The sequence below is a fragment of the Podarcis pityusensis genome (genome assembly GCF_964106645.2).
Source record: "Podarcis pityusensis genome assembly, chromosome: 16".
Classification (NCBI taxonomy): Eukaryota; Metazoa; Chordata; class Lepidosauria; order Squamata; family Lacertidae; genus Podarcis; species Podarcis pityusensis.
Genome location: NC_138041.1, coordinates 7882931 through 7903360, shown reverse-complemented (window position 1 = coordinate 7903360; position 20430 = coordinate 7882931). Strand labels below are relative to the sequence as shown.

General features: G+C 51.8%; 1 protein-coding gene across 3 annotated transcripts in view; it reads left to right on the top strand.

Annotated features, from left to right (window-relative positions):
• The window catches only part of INTS3 (integrator complex subunit 3), an 88872-nt gene extending 72065 nt beyond the window's left edge, over positions 1-16807 (top strand). For all 3 annotated transcript variants that reach the window (XM_080984554.1, XM_080984553.1, XM_080984555.1), the window contains 6 exons: positions 2766-2814; positions 6759-6926; positions 11716-11816; positions 12016-12088; positions 14068-14224; positions 15579-16807. In XM_080984554.1, the coding sequence (XP_080840680.1) occupies positions 2766-2814; positions 6759-6926; positions 11716-11816; positions 12016-12088; positions 14068-14224; positions 15579-15656 (626 nt within the window). In that variant the 3' untranslated portion in view covers positions 15657-16807. The remainder of the gene's footprint in view (positions 1-2765; positions 2815-6758; positions 6927-11715; positions 11817-12015; positions 12089-14067; positions 14225-15578) is intronic.
• Positions 16808-20430: the final 3623 nt, after the last annotated feature.

Genomic DNA, 20430 nt, shown 5'->3' with positions numbered 1-20430 from the left:
CTATTGAGGCTCCTGCCATAGCCGCGCGTCACCTCTCCAGCCAGGAGAGCGCGCGCAGGGCTAAAGCAGCCCCCCGCGACCCTCTCCCGGCTGGAGAGGTGACGCGCAGCTATTGAGGCTCCTGCCATAGCCGCGCGTCACCTCTCCAGCCGGGAGAGCGCGCGCAGGGCTAAAGCAGCCCCCCGCGACCCTCTCCCGGCTGGAGAGGTGACGCGCAGCTATTGAGGCTCCTGCCATAGCTGCGCGTCACCTCTCCAGCCGGGAGAGCGCACGCAGGGCTAAAGCAGCCCCCCGCGACCCTCTCCCGGCTGGAGAGGTGACGCACAGCTATTGAGGCTCCTGCCATAGCCGCGCGTCACCTCTCCAGCCGGGAGAGCGCGCGTGGGGCTAAAGCAGCCCCCCGCGACCCTCTCCCGGCTGGAGAGGTGACGCGCAGCTATTGAGGCTCCTGCCATAGCTGCGCGTCACCTCTCCAGCCGGGAGAGCGCGCGCGGGGGGCCCCGCGACCCTCTCCCAGCTGGAGAGGTGATGCGCGGCTATGGCAGGAGCCTCTATAGCCACGTGTCACCTCCCCAGCCGGGAGAGCGCGCGCGGGGCTAAAGAAGCCATAGCCCCGCGACCCTCTCCCGGCTGGAGAGGTGACGCGCGGCTATGGCAGGAACCTCTACAGCCCCGCGTCACCTCTGCAGCTGGGAGAGTGCGCGCGCGGGGCTAAAGCAGCCCCCCGCGACCCTCTCCCAGCTGGAGAGGTGACGCGCGGCTATGGCAGGAGCCTCTCCGCTGCGCCTTTCCGCTGCTCCCTGACCTGCTCTTTGGGGCTGGTGGTGGGCTTCCCCCCGCCAGCCCCAAAGAGCAGGTCGAAAGGAACCTGAAGCCTGGAGAGCGAGAGGGGTCAGTGCACACCGACCCCTCTCGCTCTCCAGGCTTCCAAGGTAGCCGCCTGAACGCACCTTAAACGGCACCTTGTTTTAGAGCGGGAAAACAAGAGGGGTAAGTTCTCCCCCTCTCTGTGCAGCGCCTCCTGCTGCTTCACTGAAGGGGCGCTGGGCAGAGAGGGGGAAAATTTTTTTTTCTTGTTCTCCCCCCTCTAAAACAAAGTGCGTCCTATTGTCCGGTGCGTCCTATGGTGCGAAAAATACGGTACTTGGGTCCTGGGCCATTTAGAGCTTTGCTTATGTGGACCATTTCTGTACCGCTTAGTATAGGAATATCTCTCTTAAGCGGCATGTGACAAACTAAAGCAGGAACGGCACACAACACCCAATGAAACAATTAATACAAATTACGAATGAAGATCTACTCCTTCGGACGCGCCTCCCCAGTCTCCTGGCCTCTTACCCAGGACTCCATCCACCCTGACTCTTACCTGGTGCCCAAACTTACTGGCAGAACACCCCCCCCCCCAAAAAAAGCTTGCAGCCTGGGAGGGATCCTGGGACCTGCTGGGATCCGTCACTCTAGACTTCCTTTCATGGAGCCCTTTCCTTTCACGTGACCAAGTCCTTTTTCGCTGACAGTGGTTGACAAGAAGGATGTAGTCACACATTGGAAAACACTGCCCGATGGCACCAACAAGCGTGTGCGTTTGCCGCTATTTATTCTATTTATTATGTTTTCATACTGAGAGCCAGTGTTGCGTAGTGGTTTTCACTGACAGGGCTCGGCTCCAGAATACTTGAAGGAAGAAACGGTTCAGGTTTTCCCTGAGGAGACACTGTGTGCGTTTCTTTCCTCATGCATCCTGATATGTCATGGATTAAGAGTCACAGGTTTCCATATAATGTGGTGTTCCTTTTCAGATCGTCTTGAGTCTCGGCGTCTAGAAATGCATCTCTCCCTAGTTTAATTTCCAGAAACAGAGACGTTGCAGGGTCCACGTCTACCTATCTATCTGTCTAATTAAACTATCTATCCTCTCCCTGGTTAGGACCAGGGGGACTGGGGTTCGAGTCCCCACTCAGCCATAAAACTCACCTTGGGCCAGCCACACTCTCTCACAGCCTAACCTACTTCACAAGGTCGTTGTGAGGATATAAATGGAGAGGGGGAAGTGTGTTTGCCACCTTGCGCTCTTTGGAGAAAAGGGTGGGATATGACTAATAATAATAATAATAATAAATTTTATTTATACCCGCCCTCCCCGGCCAGAGCTAGGCTCAGGGCTGCTAACACCAGTAAAATTACAGTAAAAACATAATGGGGGGGGGGGGCAATTTAAAATACAGGTTAAAATGCAATTTAAAATGCAGCCTCATTTTAAAAGTAGCCCATAGATCAAAAACCATAAGGGGAGGGATACATAACAGTCAGACTGAGTCCAAAGCAAAGGCCAGGCGGAACAGCTCTGTCTTGCAGGCCCTGCGGAAAGATGTCAAGTCCCACAGGGCCCTGGTCTCTTGTGACAGAGCGTTCCACCAAGTCGGGGGCCACTACTGAAAAGGCCCTGGCCCTAGTTGAGACCAATCTAACCACCTTGCGACCTGGGACCTCCAAAGTGTTGTCATTTGTAGACCTTAAGGTCCTCCGCGGGGCATACCAGGAGAGGCGGTCCCGTAGGTACGTGGGTCCTAGGCCGCCCATATGAATGTAATAATAAATTACAAGAATCCGAATCTGTGTGCTGACACTAAAATACTGGGCCCAGGCTGAAGGCCACAGCTCTGCTGATGCAGTGGCAAATATAGAGATATATGCTGCCCAGGAGCTCAGAGCTCTGCATTGGAGTTGGTTAGCAGGTGCTTAACAAACCTCTCTCTGCATTTCAGAACACCCTGAGGCGCTTTCCTGCTTATTGCTGCAGCTGAGACGGGAGAAGTACGTATCCAAAACGCCGTTTGTCACAGTTGCCTCAAGTGCGCTTTGAGCGGAGGGGCCTGGCTTCAGGGCTGCGTCTCGCAGAGATGGTTGGCGCCCGCCAAAATACAGGGGTGGCGGCAAGGCAAGGGATGGAGAGAGAAAGAAATCAGGCAGGAGGAAGGCATCAGTCGGGGCTTTTAACACTTCCCATGTTTCTCCTATGGGACGCGGGTGGCACTGTGGGTTAAACCACAGAGACTAGGACTTGCCAATCAGAAGGTCGGCGGTTCGAATCCCCGTGACGGGGTGAGCTCCTGTCGTTCGGTCCCAGCTCCTGCCCACCTAGCAGTTTGAAAGCATGTCAAAGTACAAGTAGATAAATAGGTACTGCTCCGGCTTTAGGATAATTGCCCTGAAAACTGCCAAGGCCAGTAGTTATAATTATTGCCACGTAATAGGTCCCTTCGTGGTTGCCAAGGGACGCGGGTGGCGCTGTGGGTTAAGCCACAGAGCCTAGGACTTTGCCGATCAGAAGGTCGGCAGTTTGAATCCCCGCGACGGGGTGAGCTCCCGTTGCTCGGTCCCTCCTCCTGCCAACCAGCAGTTCGAAAGCACACCAGTGCAAGTAGATAAATAGGTACCGCTCCGGCGGGAAGGTAAATGGCATTTCCGTGCGCTGCTCTGGTTCACCAGAAGTGGCTTAGTCATGCTGGCCACATGACCCAGAAGCTGTACACTGGCTCCCTTGGCCAATAAAGCGAGATGAGCACCGCAACCCCAGAGTCGGTCACAACTGGACCTAATGGTCAGGGGTCCCTTTACCTTTACCTATGTTTCTCCTGGGTGTGTTCCTAAGCAGGGGCAGGGAACCAAGGGCCACACACGGACCTCTACTCCTCTCCATCTGGCCCTCCTAAGGTTCTGCTTTGCAGTTTCCACAATTGTTTTCACTCGGTATAAGGCAACTTTCTACATTCCCCCCGTCTCCTGATGCAACTTCTACCCATGATGGGAAGAGCTCTCTGAGCCTTCCAGCTTTTAATAAGCCCAAACTTTTGACACACGGCAGCTGAGGGTGGGAAATTAAAGCTATATTTCACAAACACACAGAGCAAATCACTTCCCTGCCTCCTCTCGCCTCCCCGCTCCATGTAATCGCCCTTTAGGGCTGTGGACGGCACTGCAATGAGTTACGGACAGGGTTCGTGTGGCCACGGCGGCTGGGGAGCTATGAGAAGCCGAAAGGCAGAGTGCGCTCCCTCCCCGCACCCGACTTGCAATTCCAAAATGTTAATTGGCGATCCAAGCGCCGGGGAAGGTGTGTTATCTCGTTGCTGGCTTGACCTGGGCTGGCTCCCAATTTCCTGCGCAGCTGCTCAGAGCAAGGTGAGACATCGTCTGCCCAGGCCCAGCGCACCCGCCCGGAGGCAGCGGCAAACAGCGGTCAAGGGTGTCCGTGCCTTTTCCGACGGCCGGCACTGATAATTGCAGCCGGGGGCTTTGTTGGGTCTTCTGCCGCCCCGTATGCAGGTTCCAGTGCGGATATCGGAGACCTGCAGTTTCCTTCTGTTGCAAAAACGCCGAGATTTAAAAGCCGGGGCAGCTAACCTTTTTATTTCACCGGGTCACGGTGGATGCGGCAGGCGCATGTGCCGGCACTCGGCACCTCTCCTCAGCCGATCCCTGCAAACAAGCTGCGGGTGTGCAGGTTATCGCTCTTTCCCCGCTCATCCAATGATAGATTTTTGCGGCAGCAAAGGGGCCAGATTGCATCTCCCTGAGGGGCGCCAGGCTGGGCAGAAAGAGTTCTGAAGACCCCCAAGATGAGCAAGGAACTCGGTTGCTACTTAATTTAGCACTGGGTCCGCTCATAACTGAATTGGCAGGCCAAAAGGTGACGATGGGGAGTAATGGGTTGTAGCCAGTGGTAGTCCTACTCGGAGTAGACTCACTGATATGAATCAAGCTCCATTAATTTCAGAGAGAGAGCGTGCGCGCCATGCAATACAATACAGTGGTACCACAGGTTACATACGCTTCAGGTTACAGACTCCGCTAACCCAGAAATAGTACCTCGGGTTAAGAATTTTGCTTCAGGATGAGAACAGAAATAGTGTGGCGGCAGTGGGAGGCCCCATTAGCTAAAGTGGTGCTTCAGGTTAAGAACAGTTTCAGGTTAAGAACGGACCTCAGGAACGAATTAAGTTCTTAACCCGAGGTACCACTGTACTATAAACTCTGTCCATTCTGGGTTTCTTGGAGCCCCCCAGCGTACGGTTGTTGGAAACAGGATGGTTTGTTTTGCTTTTTTTCTGTCTGATCCAGTGGAGTTTTTTTAGTTGCAATCCCTTCTTCAGGCAGAGGCCAAGCATCTGCCAGCGCCTTGCTTTCCCAACTGCTCCCTCTGCGACTTCTCTCCCGAAACCGGCTACTGTTCTGTGCTTCCTGCTCCCCGACTCGGACCCTCAGGGAGGCTGCGATGTCCCAGCGTGACCTTTGCCAATGGCCCCGCAGAGAGCGCTTTAATTTCTATTCATAAGGGGCCTGGAAGGGAGCAGGCTGTCTCTCCTCTCCCTTTCTCTGACCTGCCACGCTGAACGAACCCAGGAAAGGAAGGCAGCGCCCCGGAGCCCAGCGCCTCCTGCTGCCTTGAGGAAAAACTGGCAGCTTCACAGCTGCGCCTTCAACAGCAGGGGCATGCTGGGAAAATCCGGCCTTCCTTTGAGGCAGGCTTTGGCTCCGTGGGATATTTTTAAGGGATTTGCGCTGGGCTGGCTTAACTATGACAGCCAGAATATCTGTTGGCTGGCCAGGATCCAGGTCTTAATTCGGCTAAGGCTGCTGCCTCCATGTTTTCCACCCTGAGGGCCACATTGCCTTATGGGCAAATTTCCCAAGGGCCGCCCGCCGGGTGGGCGGGGCCAGAGGCAGAAGTGGGCGGAGCAACTAATAATAATACAGTGGTACCTCCGGTTAAGTACTTAATTCGTTCCAGAGGTCTGTTCTTAACCTGAAACTGTTCTTAACCTGAAGCACTATTTCTGGGTTAGCGGAGTCTGTAACCTGAAGCGTATTTAACCTGAAGCGTATGTAACCAGAGGTAGCACTGTAATAATAATAATAATAATAATAATAAAAATAAAATTTTATTTATATCCCGCTCTCCCCAGCAGAAGCTGGGCTCAGAGCGGCTAACAACAGTAAAATAATACAACATTCTAAAATCAGTTCATTATAAAATCAGTTGAAATAAATGTTAACTTTGTACAGTAGGCTGGTTTCTAAGCAGGCGCCCCTGTTGGTCTATCGGTCTAACGGCTAAGGGAGCTGGGCATGTTTAGCCTGGAGAAGAGGAGGTTAAGGGGTGATATGATAGCCATGTTCAAATATATAAAAGGATGTCACATAGAGGAGGGAGAAAGGTTGTTTTCTGCTGCTCCAGAGAAGCGGACACGGAGCAATGGATCCAAACTACAAGAAAGAAGATTCCACCTAAACATTAGGAAGAACTTCCTGACAGTAAGAGCTGTTCGACAATGGAATTTGCTGCCAAGGAGTGTGGTGGAGTCTCCTTCTTTGGAGGTCTTTAAGCAGAGGCTTGACAACCATGTCAGGAGTGCTCTGATGGTGTTTCCTGCTTGGCAGGGGGTTGGACTCGATGGCCCTGTGGTCTCTTCCAACTCTATGATTCTATGATTCTATCCAGACAAGCGAGAAACATGGATCAGAGTTCCAAGAGCAGTAGAAGCGTTGGAAGGGGGCGGAGTCTGGTGAGGGGCGTGGCCTGCGGAGAACTCCCAAGGGCCAGGCAGAGAGGATTGGAGGGCCATATTCCGCTGCCAAGCCAGAGGCTCTCTTATTAAATCAAGACAATGGGTCTTCTCCTGTTCTCCTGATTTTCTTGCCCCTTGGAAAAACAAACAAAAACCAGGAGTAACAATAAGCCATGCATTTTGCCGCAGGCCTAGCGAAGACATGGTGAAGATGGTCCTCAGCCGGCCGTGCCACCCGGACGACCAGTTCACCACCAGCATCCTCCGGCACTGGTGCATCAAGCACGACGACCTCTTGGCTGAGCACATCAAGTCCCTCCTGATCAAGAACAACAGCCTTCCCCGAAAACGCCAAAGGTAAACATGGGCCGGGAAGGGAGGAGGAGGTCGCTTCAGCCCAGCGGGGAGCGGAAGGTAGATTGGGATCTACTTCCTGGTCGATCTCCGGGTGATTTTGCAGTAGGTCAGCCAGGGTTTTCCGACAGCAAGAACAAGGCTGTTCCCTCCACCTGGCTCAGGAGAGAGGGGTACTTTGACCCTCCAGGAGTTGCTGCGAACTGCAGCTCCTGTTGGCGTCGTTAAACTGTGGAACTCACCGCCACAAGATGCAGCGACAGGCGCCAACCTTGTCGTAAACTTTATTGCACCATCCGAAAACATCAGCAATAGCAGGCTGCCAACCTAGATGGCTTTGAAAGCAGATTGGACTATCCTGAAATTGTATATTACAGCCTATGTCTTGTGCCCATTTAATCATTACTGATTTTACTTGTTCATCTTTGGTTTCCCATTCCAAAAGAACGTTATATGCATTTTAAAAATAATTTTGTATTTTCTTCTATCACTTCCTTTTGGAATCTGGAAACCCAATATAAGAAGCCCTTTTTATTATCCTCCTTAATGATATCCTTTAATTGTCTATGATGTAGCTAGCTTTGAAGATGTTCTTTCAAATTTAACTTTCCCTTTCGTTCAACCAGCAGCTCTCTATATGTTGGCCACTCTCCTTCCCCCCCCCCCAATATTTTAAGTGATAGTGCTTCAGTAGGTGATAGCCACAGGGTGTTTTTGGTTCTAGTAAATCTTTATATTTCTCTCATACTTTGAACAGTGACCTTCTTATTAAATGGTTGTGGAATCCTTTATGTACTTTTGCTTTTCCATACCAGAAGTAGGCATGCCATCTAAACCTTGGAGGAGGAGGAGGAGGAGGAGGAGGAGGAGGAGGCCAACAGTGGCTACTAGCCACGATGGCTATGCTCTTGTCCCGCAGTCGGAGACAGATATTCCAGCTGCTGGAAGCCACAGGAGGGGAGAATTGCCCTAATACTCAAGGGTTCTGCTTCAGGGCTTCCCACTGTGAGAACAGGAGTCTGGACTGGATGGGCCATTGGCCCTGATCCTGCAAGGCTCTTCTTGTGTTAGTTCCAGCAAACATGGGCAACCTCTGTTCAAGTTCTTGCTCTGCCTGCCTGCCTGCCTGTGTGGGGTATTTGGCTGCGGGCCTGCTGCAGCTGCAGGCAGAGGCCATCTGCTCAATGACAACTTGCACCTAGAAAGACAGCGTGCCAGGGAAAAGGCACACATGTTTGAGGTGCTAGCTTTCTGCATGCAAGGAGTTTAAAACAAAACAGGAGGGATGTTCAAAAAGCATCTCTCTCCCCCCGCACTATCCAAAGGGATTTTGCTGCATGTCGGAACTACATATAATTTTATCCTCCATACAACACACGGGTAGATGTTTGGTTGCAATACATATTTGCCTGTTTCTTGTGTTGCCCTTCTTTCCGAGGATAATAACAAAGGACTGTCCTGTTTTATCTTCACAATGGGCCTGCGAAGTGAGTTAGCCTGAGAGAGGGCAGCTGAACCAAGAATCCCCAGCGAACGTTTGTTGTTGAGTAGATCAAGAAAAGTATATCAGGCCTAATCTCCTGGTGCGCTCTCTTGTCACTGCCATAAGGACTAGAAACTTGCCCTGTTTCATCTTTTTTAAAAAACACTGAAAGCTGTAAACCTCAATCTGCACATGCAAAGAGATCATATGGGCCACGAGTGAGGCACCTAAAGGCGACCACCATCTTCCTCCATTGCCACCCCTTCCCAAACACCTATCGTGTTTCTCTTTTCATCGTCTTATCCCGAGAGAGCAGAGAGCTGCTCGCTTTGCTTCTCCTAATTGGACCCACTTCCTTGAGCCACCTTCGCATCTGCATTGCAAACCCAGGGCAATTTATCTGGGAGATTTCCCCGCGGGGGGCAGCCCAGCTGTGACTGACAGGTCCTGTGCCAGGAACCCAAGCCCAGTTAGAGCCAAGTGGAAGTTTTTGCAGGGTGGGGAGGTTTGGAAGGATGCAGAGAGGAGGGCTCCGGCCTCTCTGTGCTACCTGGAGTCGATTTCACCGGTCTTGTGGAGGGGGCAAGGCAGATCTGCTGCTCTCTGCTTGGATCAAGGGCGGGAGGGGTCATGTCCCCCCCCCCGGGAACCTAGAGCTATCCCTCACCTCCACCATCTCCCTCTGCCTCATAGGAGCAACAATTTGGATCTCGTGTCTGCACTCCCATGCAATGTCTGGAAAAGGAGGGTCTCCTTCTTTTTGCTCGTACAAAGGAGGACTCTGATCTTGCTCTGCCAGCTCAGAGCCTGGCTACAGGTTGCGTCCCTATGACAGATGCCAAGGGAGGCTGCAGTGGTGCAGTGCTTCGAGTGCAGACTAGGATCTGGGAGAGGCCAGGGTTTGAATCCCTGCTCAGCCATGAATTTCAGTGTTTGTGAGCCTGGGGTCAGTCTCCGCCTCTCAGCCTAGCCCTGCTGCATGGGGTTGTGAGGATAAGAAGAGTGGGAGGAGAACCGCAGGTGCAGCCTTGAGCTAGTAGCTGCCCTTGATCGCTGCCCCCACCAAGTCCTCTTTCAAAGCCACCCCAGCTGCTTGCTCCTTTCCCATAGGAGCGAGTTCTGCAGTTTGCACACCCCGTGAAGAGGTCTTTTCACCTGAGCCTTCCACGTCCAGCTTCATCAGATTCTCCCTCCTAGTGTTGTTGTTGTTGTTTAGTGGTGTCCGACTCTTCGTGACCCCCTGGACCAGAGCACACCAAGCACTCCTGTCTTCCACTGCCTCCCACAGTTTGGTCAAACTCATGCTGGTAGCTTCGAGAACACTGTCCCACCATCTCATCCTCTGTCGTTCCCTTCTCCTTGTGCCCTCCATCTTTCCCAACATCAGGGTCTTTTCCAGGGAGTCTTCTCTTCTCATGAGGTGGCCAAAGTATTGGAGCCTCTGTCCTTCCATTGAGCACTCAGGGCTGATTTCCTTCAGAATGGATAGTTTGTTGTTGTTTTTTTTATAAGATATTTATTGAAGTTTTCAAGATATTACAAAACACACACACACACACACACACAAAAAGAAAATACAAAGTAAAAATATTTAAAAACAAATCATTCCTTCCATTACTTAACCTTCATTTGCTTAGTTCCCGGACCTCCTCACACCTCCCTTTTTTGTATTCCAGTTCAATTATTTCGTTCAGCAAATCCCTCCCCTCTTTATGTATCCTAATCATTAATCATAAAGTATTGTAATTTTAGATTTTTACATATTAATAATCCATTTTTTCATATTCCTTGTAACCTTTCAGCTAAAGTTCACTTAGTTTCTATCCAACATCATTCTAGCATTCATTAATTTTACAATATTTCTGTAGATAGTCTTTAAACTTTTTCCAATCTTCCTCCATCGACTCTTCTCCCTGGCCTCGGATTCTGCCAGTCATTTCCGCCAATTCCATATAGTCCATCACCTTCATCTGCCACTCTTCCAAGGTGGGTAGATCTTGTGTCTTCCAATACTTTGCAATGAGTATTCTTGCTGCTGTTGTGCAGAATGGATAGTTTGACCTTCTTGCAGTCCATGGGACTCTCAAGTGTCTCCTCCAGCAGCATAACTCAAAATAATCAATTCTTCGGTGATCAGCCTTCTTTATGGTCCAGCTCTTACTTCCATACATCACTACTGGGAAAACCATAGCTTTAACTATACGGACCTTAGTGTTAGGAGGGAGGAAAACCTTTTCCTCCGCAGCTCAGAGCTAGAGCATCGCCTTTGCGTGGTCCCAGGCAGCTTCCTGGGTTCATGGCAAGACATTTCCCAAAGCAGGACACACACACACACACACACACACACACACACAGCATGCAGCCATTCATTCAGAGAACAAGGAGATCCTTCTAACATTCACAGACCAAGGACGACATCTAGTGGAGTTCCTTCTCCAGCGTCCGAGCATCAACGCTAAGCAACTCGAATGGAGATTATTTTAAAAACGGACGGCGCCCCTTCCCCCAAACATAAGAAGCCACAGTGGGAAATCCACAGACAAGTTGGAAAGCAGATACTCAGAGGACGGCGGCTACTGTTCCTGCCCAGTTTTTTCCCTAGCTCCTAAGAATTGAATTGGAGGGACGCAGGTGGTGCTGTCGGTTAAACCACAGAGCCTAGGGCTTGCTGATCAGAAGGTCGGCGGTTCGAATCCCCGCGACGGGGTGAGCTCCCGTTGCTTGGTCCCAGCTCCTGCCAACCTAGCAGTTTGAAAGCACGTCAAAGTGCAAGTAGATAAATAGGTACCGCTCCGGCGGGAAGGTAAACAGCGTTTCCGTGCGCTGCTCTGGTTCGCCAGAAGCGGCTTAGTCATGCTGGCCACATGACCCGGAAGCTGTATGCCGGCTCCCTCAGCCAATAATGCGAGATGAGCACCGCAACCTCAGAGTCGGCCGCAACTGGACCTAATGGTCAGGGGTCCCTTTACCTTTAAGAATCGAAAGTGAGGAGCGCTGCTGCTGGTGGTGCTGCTCTCAGGCCCCACTTGCGTGCTTCCACTGCAGCCCCTGGGTGTCTGCTGTGGGAACAGGCAGCTGGACTAGATGGGCCATCAAAGTGCTTCTTATGTTCTTAACTCATGCCTTCATGAGGGCTAGATACTTGGTGCGTTCATTGTAAGTTGTAGGAGGGGGAAGCAAGCAGGCGCTCCCAGGGTTCTGAGTCTTTTGCCATTGCGTTCCATGCGAAGTGTTAGAAGCCCATTTCTAATGATCCTGCCTGCGTTCTCTCTCTTTCCCCCCTTCCTTTCTCTGGCTCTTTGCTTCCAGCTTGCGCAGTTCCAGCAGCAAACTCGCCCAGCTCACCTTGGAACAGATCCTGGAGCACCTAGACAACCTGCGCCTGAACCTCACCAACACCAAACAGAACTGTAAGTGCATCTTTAAAGACTCCCCCACAGAGAGCTGATGCCAGTTGATGTAGACCAGGTATAGTCAAAGCCCCCATCTATGCCATTCATCCTGCGGTCCTCTTGGATATACATGTTGCAAGGATGTGAAGCCGCCATGTTTTCTTAAAATTTCATTTCACTGACTTCCTGGTGTTTTTTCCTTCCGATTCCCCGGCAGTTTTCAGCCAAACCCCCATCCTGCAGGCCCTCCAGCACGTCCAGGCCAGCTGCGACGAAGCCCACAAGATGAAGTGAGTGCCCGTCTCTTGTGTTTGCGTTTGTTGGAGGGATGGGCGAAGGCTTTCCTTGGTACTGTATGGGGCTCAGAAAAAAGAGGGTGCCCTCCTTTCCAAAGGAGAGCAAGTGAGCAGGAGAGAAATGGAGAAGAAAGTCTCGCCATGCAGACTGAGACGAGTAGAGGTTTGCTTGTAGGGCCGGAAGGGAAGGGTGTAGAACTTGCTTCTCTCCCCCAAAGCAGGGGCAGCATGTGGGGTGGCATCGTTCCACAATCCCTGAGCCCTGCTGCTGCTGCTGTTTCACTCTCCAAGCGAGCAAACCAGAAAAAGGAACAAGTAATCTTTCACTTATGGAGACATGGGTGGCGCTGTGGTCTAAAGCACAGAGCCTAGGGCTTGCCGATCAGAAGGTCGGCGGTTCGAATCCCCGCGACGGGGTGAGCTCCCGTTGCTTGGTCGCAGCTCCTGCCAACCTAGCAGTTCAAAAGCACGTCAAAGTGCAAGTAGATAAATAGGTACCGCTCCGGCGGGAAGGTAAACAGTGTTTCCATGTGCTGCTCTGGTTCGCCAGAAGCAGCTTAGTCATGCTGGCCACATGACCCGGAAGCTGTACGCCGGTTCCCTTGGCCAATAAAGCGAGATAAGCACCGCAACCCCAGAGTCGTCCACGACTGGACCTAATGATCAGGGGTCCCTTTACCTTAATCTTTCACTTATGTGTTTTTATTTTGTAAAATCTATTCACCACTTCTTTGTTTTTTTAAAAAACCAAACAACCTCAAAGCAGTTTCCCAAAAGAACGACAAAACAAAATTAATAGCAAAAGCAAAAATTTAAGATGTTCAAAGAAATACTAATTAAAACCAACGATAGGCTTAAAAACCAGATTAAAACACGGGTCAACGTTCTGCCCGTTGGGACAGACTTGCCTGTACAAAATATATGTTTTTAGCAAGCGCAGAAAAGAGCCCAGCCAAAGAAGGTGCCAGCCTGAGGTCGATCTGTAGGGAGTTCCGAAGTGTAGGTGCCGCCTCGCTAAAGGATTGATGGCTTACCAATGTGGAATGAGTATTATGTGGCACCTAGGATGGTGCCAGTTCTGTAGCCAAGTTGGCTTAAAGACTGCCTTGCTCGTAAATAGGCCCCCAAATGGTTAAGCAAACACAGTGGTACCTCTGGTTGCGAACGGAGCTCCGTTTGCAACCTGAGCAGAACACAACCTGCATCTGCGCGGGTTGCAATTTGCTGCTTTTGCGCATGCGTGTGACGTCATTTTGAGCGTCTGTGCATATGCGAGTGGCGAAACCCGGAAATAACCCATTCCGTTACTTCTGGGTTGCCGCAGGACGCAACCTGAAAAGATTTAACCTAAAGCAAACGTAACAAGAGGTATGACTGTATAAGGTAAAAGGTAAAGGGACCCCTGACCATTAGGTCCAGTCGTGACCGACTCTGGGATTGTGGAGCTCATCTCGCTTTATTGGCTGAGGGAGCCGGCATACAGCTTCCGGGTCATGTGGCCGGCATGACTAAGCCGCTTCTGGTGAACCAAAGCAGCGCATGGAAATGCTGTTTACCCTCCCACCGGAGGGGTACCTATTTATCTACTTGCACTTTGACGTGCTTTTTAACTGCTAGGTTGGCAGGAGCAGGGGCCGAGCAACGGAAGCTCACCCCGTCGTGGGGATTCGAACCGCCGACCTTCTGATCGGCAAGCCCTAGGCTCTGTGGTTTAACCCACAGCGCCACCCGTGTCCCTCTGTATACTGTATATGTATATGACTGTATATGGACAGCAAATTGACAACCGGTGCGGATCTCTGAGCTGAGGTGCTGAAGGCCTCGCATCCTCCTGCAGCGTTGTCGCCGCAGCTTCCAGGTCGAGCTCAAGGGAGACCCCGGCATTCCCTGACCTGCCGCCACCCGCAAACCTCTTGGGTGCAGAGCTTCTTGTACAGCCCGTGGACCCACCCTGTGCCATCTCCCCTCCCCAGGTTCAGCGACCTCTTCTCCCTGGCCGAAGAGTACGAGGACTCCTCCAGCAAGCCTCCAAAGAGCCGCCGGAAAGCCACCGTCTCCAGCCCCCGCAGCCGGAAGAACGCGGCGCAGCCCGCCAACAACGAGGAAGAGTCTGCCTCCAGCAGCGCCTCGGTGAGCGGAGCCTTTGCGGCGGGGGCTGGGTTACGTGGGTACGCGGGGTGCTTTGGTGCCCCGATGCGGCGATGTATAAATCGTGGTGCGCAAATGCTTTTCATAAATAAACATAGCAGCAACGGGGAACCTCCGGCCCAGGGTTCCCAAATGTGGCCCCCAACCTCTCTGTTCCGGCCCTTGGGGCTTTCCCGTCGCCATCCCCCGGCTGGAATGTGCCCTTGGCCTGTGATCATGCCAGTTATTGCATGGAGAAAGCAGGCTCTGTGTATAGAAGCCCCTTGACTTTTTCGTGGCTGGAATGCAGATCCAGGATAATTGTATTAAAGCAGTGGAAAGGCTGTTTGCCTCCGAGGGAATGTGAGACTCGGGCTGAAAAGAGTTTCCTTCTCCCACCCCCTTGAAACAAAGCTTTCTTTTTCTTTCTTTCTTTCTTTCTTTCTTTCTTTCTTTCTTTCTTTCTTTCTTTCTTTCTTTCTCTCTCTCTCTCTCTCTCTCTCTCATATTTATTGATTTTCACAGGTTTTACAAATTTACTTACATTTCAATCTCTGTTCTCTCTCAAATTTGGGCTACCCACCCTTATTTTCATAATGTTTTTATTCCTATCTTGTACCTACTGCTTTCTATGACATACTTCAATACAATTATCCTCTATCTCACTTATCCTTGTTTTCGTCTCCCTGCTCATAATTCAAACCTTGGCCGCGTTTTCATTTGACTCGTAACAGTTCTTCAAATATTCCGAAAAGGGTCTCCACTCTTCCACGAACAGTTCGCCTCTTTTATCTCTCGTTTTTGCTGTCCATTTCACCATTTCTGCATAGACCGTTAACTTTTGAAGCCGTTCCTCCTTGACTGGTACTGCTCCTCCTTTCCATTTCTGCGCTTAGAGGATTCTGGCTGTTGTTGCATCTATAAATATTTTAACCATCTTTTTCCGGACCTTCACCCCTATTATCCTGAAGAGAAAAGCTTCAGGACTTTCAGGAATAACCAATTTGAACATTCATAATGAATCATTCCCCCAGAGCCTTTAGCTTTCTTACATGTCCACCATATTTGGGGGAAAGAGAAAAAAAACAGACCCTTTGGTAGGTAGGTAGGTAGGTAGGTAGGTAGGTAGATAATTTATTACGGTCGGAGACCAGCTTATAAAACACACTTGGGGGTACAATCCCAGAAGGAAAGCAAACATTTAAAACAATGTACAACAATAAATTTAAAATTTAAAAATGCGATATGTTTACGCTTCCAACAATTACTTGACACATCCTTGTGCACTTTAAACAGATCGTTTGGTGTTTAAGATTCCACCTACATATCATTGAAACAAAGCTTTCTTTGCTCTTAGGAGGAGGAAGACACAAAACCCAAACCCACCAAGCGGAAGAGGAAAGGCTCCTCAGCGGTTGGATCGGACAGTGACTGAGGGGGGCGGGCAAGACCGCCTTGTCGCTAGCGGCTCCCAGGGTGACCGCAGGCAGCGGCAGAGAGCGGATCTGGAGCGGCCGGCCGGAGTCACCATCGGCAGCGAGGACAATGCTCTCTAAAGAGGGGCGCCGGCGGGACTTGGGACGCATGGGCGCCCCCTCCCCCCCCCCACCTTGGCACCGTTACAGCCTCTGCCCCGCTCCCTGTGCCTGCGAGACACTCTCTGCCCCCCCGGCGTCGCCACCCATCCTCGCCTGCCCGCCTTTTGTACGGTGGCCGCGGGCGGAAGGGACGACGCGGGTGGTTTTCCTCAGGCCTGTCCTTGGCAGTGCGGGGGCCACCTCATTCCGCGGGCAGCGGCGCCAGAGAGAGGGGCCCTCTCTTCTCTCCGAAATGTAAATAAATGGTGTGAACCGGCGTTACTCCCGTCAGTGCTGCTTCCGGCGGGGAGAACCGGGAGTGGGGCTGGGCTTGGGGGGGCTGGAAATGTGAGGAGGGGCAGGGGGGGTTATTTCGGAGCCGGGCCAGGCTTTTCCTGGCATCGTTCCCCCCCCCACACACAGTGCCAGAGGCCCCTCCTCCCCACCCAACCCCAAGCTTGTCGTGTGTGTGCCCTTCCACCTCCACAGAGAGAGAGAGAGAGAGAAAGGCCATTTTCTCCACACAGAGAACATTCCGGTTAACCACCCCAAAGCCTCAAACACTCCCCCCACCCCACTTCCTGGGAAGGTTGGGGGGGGGCAAGGAGGCTTTCCTTTCTGCGGCCTCCCTGCCCTTCCACGTACGACAGCCGGAGAAGCCTCGCTGCCCCGTTCCTGCCTCAAAACGACACCCCCCCCCCAGCCATACGAAGAAATGACTGCTAGGCTGTCAGCATGAAGGAAAGCCCCTCGCCCTGCCCCGAATCCTCCCAGCCAGCTTTTTGAGAAGCGGCCCCCCTCCTTCCTGAGAACCCCCTCTCACAAGGTTGGGGGGGCGGGAAGGGGAGGCGGTGGTGGTGGTGGTGGTGGGAGCAACCGACTCAGCGACAGGCGAGCGAGACGAGATGGTAGTTATATTTTTAATTCCCCGCCTACCCACTGAGAGATTATCATTTTTAAGTGGTTTTTAAAAGAGACAATAAAAACTGTCAACATGTTTTTTGTACAAGTTCACCTGTTTTGGACTCGTGTTTGTGTGCTGCGCTGCAGGGGTGGGGGGGTTGCGGCCACCGGGCAGGGGGTGTCTTAAGTCCTTTTACAGCTTCCAGAGCAGGGTCCCTTTCCTTGCATACAATCGGCACGAAAGGGGGGGGGGTTATTTGGCCACCTGGAAGCTGTCTGACTGGCAGGGGGTCGTCCAAGGTTTCAGGCAAAAGTTTCTCCCACCAGAGGTGGATTGAACCCAGCTCAACTCTACCTCTTTGCTCTGTAAAGGTAAAAGTAAAGGGACCCCTGACCATTAGGTCCAGTCGTGGCCGACTCTGGGGTTGCGGCGTTCATCTCGCTTTATTGGCCGAGGGAGCTGGTGTACAGTTTCCGGGTCATGTGGCCAGCATGACTAAGCCGCTTCTAGCAAACCAGAGCAGCGCACGGAAATGCCGTTTACCTTCCCGCCAGAGCGGTACCTATTTATCTACTTGCACTTTGACATGCTTTCAAACTGCTAGGTTGGCAGGAGCAGGGACTGAGCAATGGGAGCTCACCTCGCGGAGATTCGAACCGCCAACCTTCTGATCGGCAAGTCCTAGGCTCTGTGGTTTAACCCACAGCACCACCCGCCTCCCTTCTTTGCTCTGTACCTTCCCCTTAAAAACAAAACAAGGACCCAGTCCTCATGGTTCTGATTTAAATCGGGGCATGGGAAGTTTGGCAAGTCAGGCCATTGGCCAATCTAGCCCATTACTGTCTGCACTGGCTGGTAGTGGCTCTCTGGGGTTTTTAGACCTGCTCCCACCACACCCCCAGCCTTGGAGATGCGTGGGATCAAACCGCAGTACCTCCTACGTGCCATGCGGGAAGATGCTGGAGCGACAGAACTTCTTGTTCGCTTTGCACGCCCTCCGACGAGCTCTCGGGTTTGTATCGCCTTACATTCCTGAGGTTTTGGCCCGGAGCGGTTTCTTCGGAGCTGGCTCGGATTCAAGGCCCGAGTCGAAAATAAAGCAGGGAGCTTGCTTGCCTACCACATAGCTTCGGCAGCTCCCAGCCACGACGGCTGCGTTCCAGCTTTGCTGTTGGTGGAGAGTCACTCTTGTACCTGGGTCCCGATAATGGGCTTCCCATTGGGGTATCCGTTTGACCGCTTGCGGGAGAAGGGTGCTGAGCTAAGCTGGGCCATTGGCCCGATCCAGCAGTCGGGCTCTTCTGATGCCCTCAGAAACACAGAATTGTAGAATTGGAAGGGACTCCAAAGCTCATCTAGTCCAGCCCCCTTCAATGCAGGAATCTCAGCTCAAGTATCCGTGACGGATGGCCTTGAAAACCTCCAAGGGGAAAAGAGTTCACAACCTCCCAAGGGAGTCCATTCTGGTGTCGAACAGCTCTTACGCTCAGAAAGCTTTTTCTGATGTGTTCCTTATGGAACCTCCAGCTCCAGAGATAGTCTATCTTAGATTCCTAGGTCCTTAGGGGCATTTGGCCACTGTGAGAGAGCAGGATGCTGGGCCAGGCAGTCCATTGACCTGATCCTGCAGCTGGGCTCTTCGGATGCTCTTACAGAACCTCCAGCTCCAGACCAGTCTATCTAGATTCCTAGGTCCTTAGGGGCAGGATGCTGGCCTCTTTGGCCAGCCTAGCTCGACCTGCGTTCTTAAGTCGGCTGCGGCACCTAATAATAATAATAATAATAATAATAATAATAATAATAATAATATAATTTTATTTATATCCCGCCCTCCCCAGCCGAAGCCAGGCTCAGAGCAGCTAACAACAGTAAAATAGCACAACATTCTAAAATCATTTCATTATAAAATCAGTTCAAATCAAATTAATAGCAACCATTGGGCTAGAGTTCTGTGAGGATTGCCAAAGGAGGGAGTCAGGCTGTGCCCTGGCCAAAGGCCTGGTGGAACAGCTCTGTCTTGCAGGCCCTGCGGAAAGATGTCAAGTCCCGCAGGGCCCTAGTCTCTTGTGACAGAGTGTTCCACCAGATTGGAGCCACAGCCAAAAAAGCCCTGGCTCTAGTTGAGCCCAGCCAGCCTAACCTCCCTGTGGCCTGGGACCTCCAAGATGTTTTTGTTTGAAGACCGTAAGTTCCTCCGTGGGACATACCAGGAGAGGCGGTCCCGTAGGTACGAGGGTCCTAAGTCGTATAGGGCTTTAATGGTTAAAACCAGCACCTTAAACCTGATCCTGTACTCCACCGGGAGCCAGTGCAGCTGGTATAGCACCGGGTGAATGTGATCTTGCAGAACCTAGAAGATTCTTCTTGTATCTTTTGCTCGAAGTTCTAGCTTTACAGCCGAGGGGGGAAAGCTTCACACTTTCCGCAGCTTTCCAGTTTCCCAGCGAGTTCTGGCTTGCGCCAAGCAAGTCATTTGTAGCAAACGGCAAGGAATGTCTGCCTGCTGGAAACACCTCAGGAGGCGGCAGGGGAAGGGCGGAAACGTGGGTATTTCTGTTGCGGTTCCTGCTTTCCATTCCTCAAAACATCTGCAACTCATAGTGATGGAGGAAGCTTTGCCCAGAGGCGGCGGGGAACCAAAAAAACTCCCACAAACTGCCTTTAAGTAGGGGAAAGGTTAGGGCTGGTTGTTTTCTTCGCGCTGCTGGCAGGTCAGTGGGGAAGTGCCGCTGAGCACCTCCTTTGCACGCAGAAGGTCCTGGGTTCGATTCCCGACGTCTCCAGGTAGGACTGGGAGAGACTTCGGCCTGAAAACATGGAGACGGTGCCATTTCGTAGACAACACTGAGCTAAGCTGGACTAAGCGCCTGGTTTGGTATAAGGCAGATTCCTCTATTCCTTTTTAAATCGGCCCTTTATCCAGAAATGCGAGGGCCTCGTTGTATCTTTAGGAATGAGCCAAAACTCAGAGGCAGAAGGTTCCAGGTTCAAGCTGCAGATAGGGCTAGGAAGTGACCCCCGCCTGGAACCCCGAAGACCCATTGCCCATTATTCAGAACAACATGAGGACTAGAACCTTACATTCTTTTTCAAGGGAAGGGTCTTGAACCCCTGCTTTGCATGCAGAAGGCCCCGCGTTCAATTCCTGGCATCTGCAGGTAGGCCGTGAGACAGGTTACCTGTCTAAAACTCTGGAGAGCTGTTTGCAGTTAATCTACTGTATCAGGAAGCTCCTTTTCTTCCTGTTTTAAGTCAACTCCCAGGGCTAGAATCTCAATTTTCTTTCTAGGGCACAGGCCAAACGAGACCCAGTGGCAGAACATGTACTTTCTACGCAAATATGCCTAAGTTTAAACCCTGGTATCTTCAGGTTGGGGCAAGAAAAGCTCATTTCTTTTTTTTCTTCTCTTTACAGGGAGAGAGCTGGTTTATTCTGACTTTTGCAAACCATAGAGATGAGAAGTGTGTGGTGACGGGCTGTGGTTCGAGAGAAGAAGAAGAGAAGAGTTTGGATTTGATATCCCGCTTTATCACTACCCGAAGGAGTCTCAGAGCGGCTAACAATCTCCTTTCCCTTCCTCCCCCACAACAAACACTCTGTGAGGTGAGTGGGGCTGAGAGACTTCAGAGAAGTGTGACTGGCCCAAGGTCACCCAGCAGCTGCATGTGGGGGAGCGGGGAATCGAACCCGGTTCACCAGATTACGAGTCTACTGCTCTTAACCACTA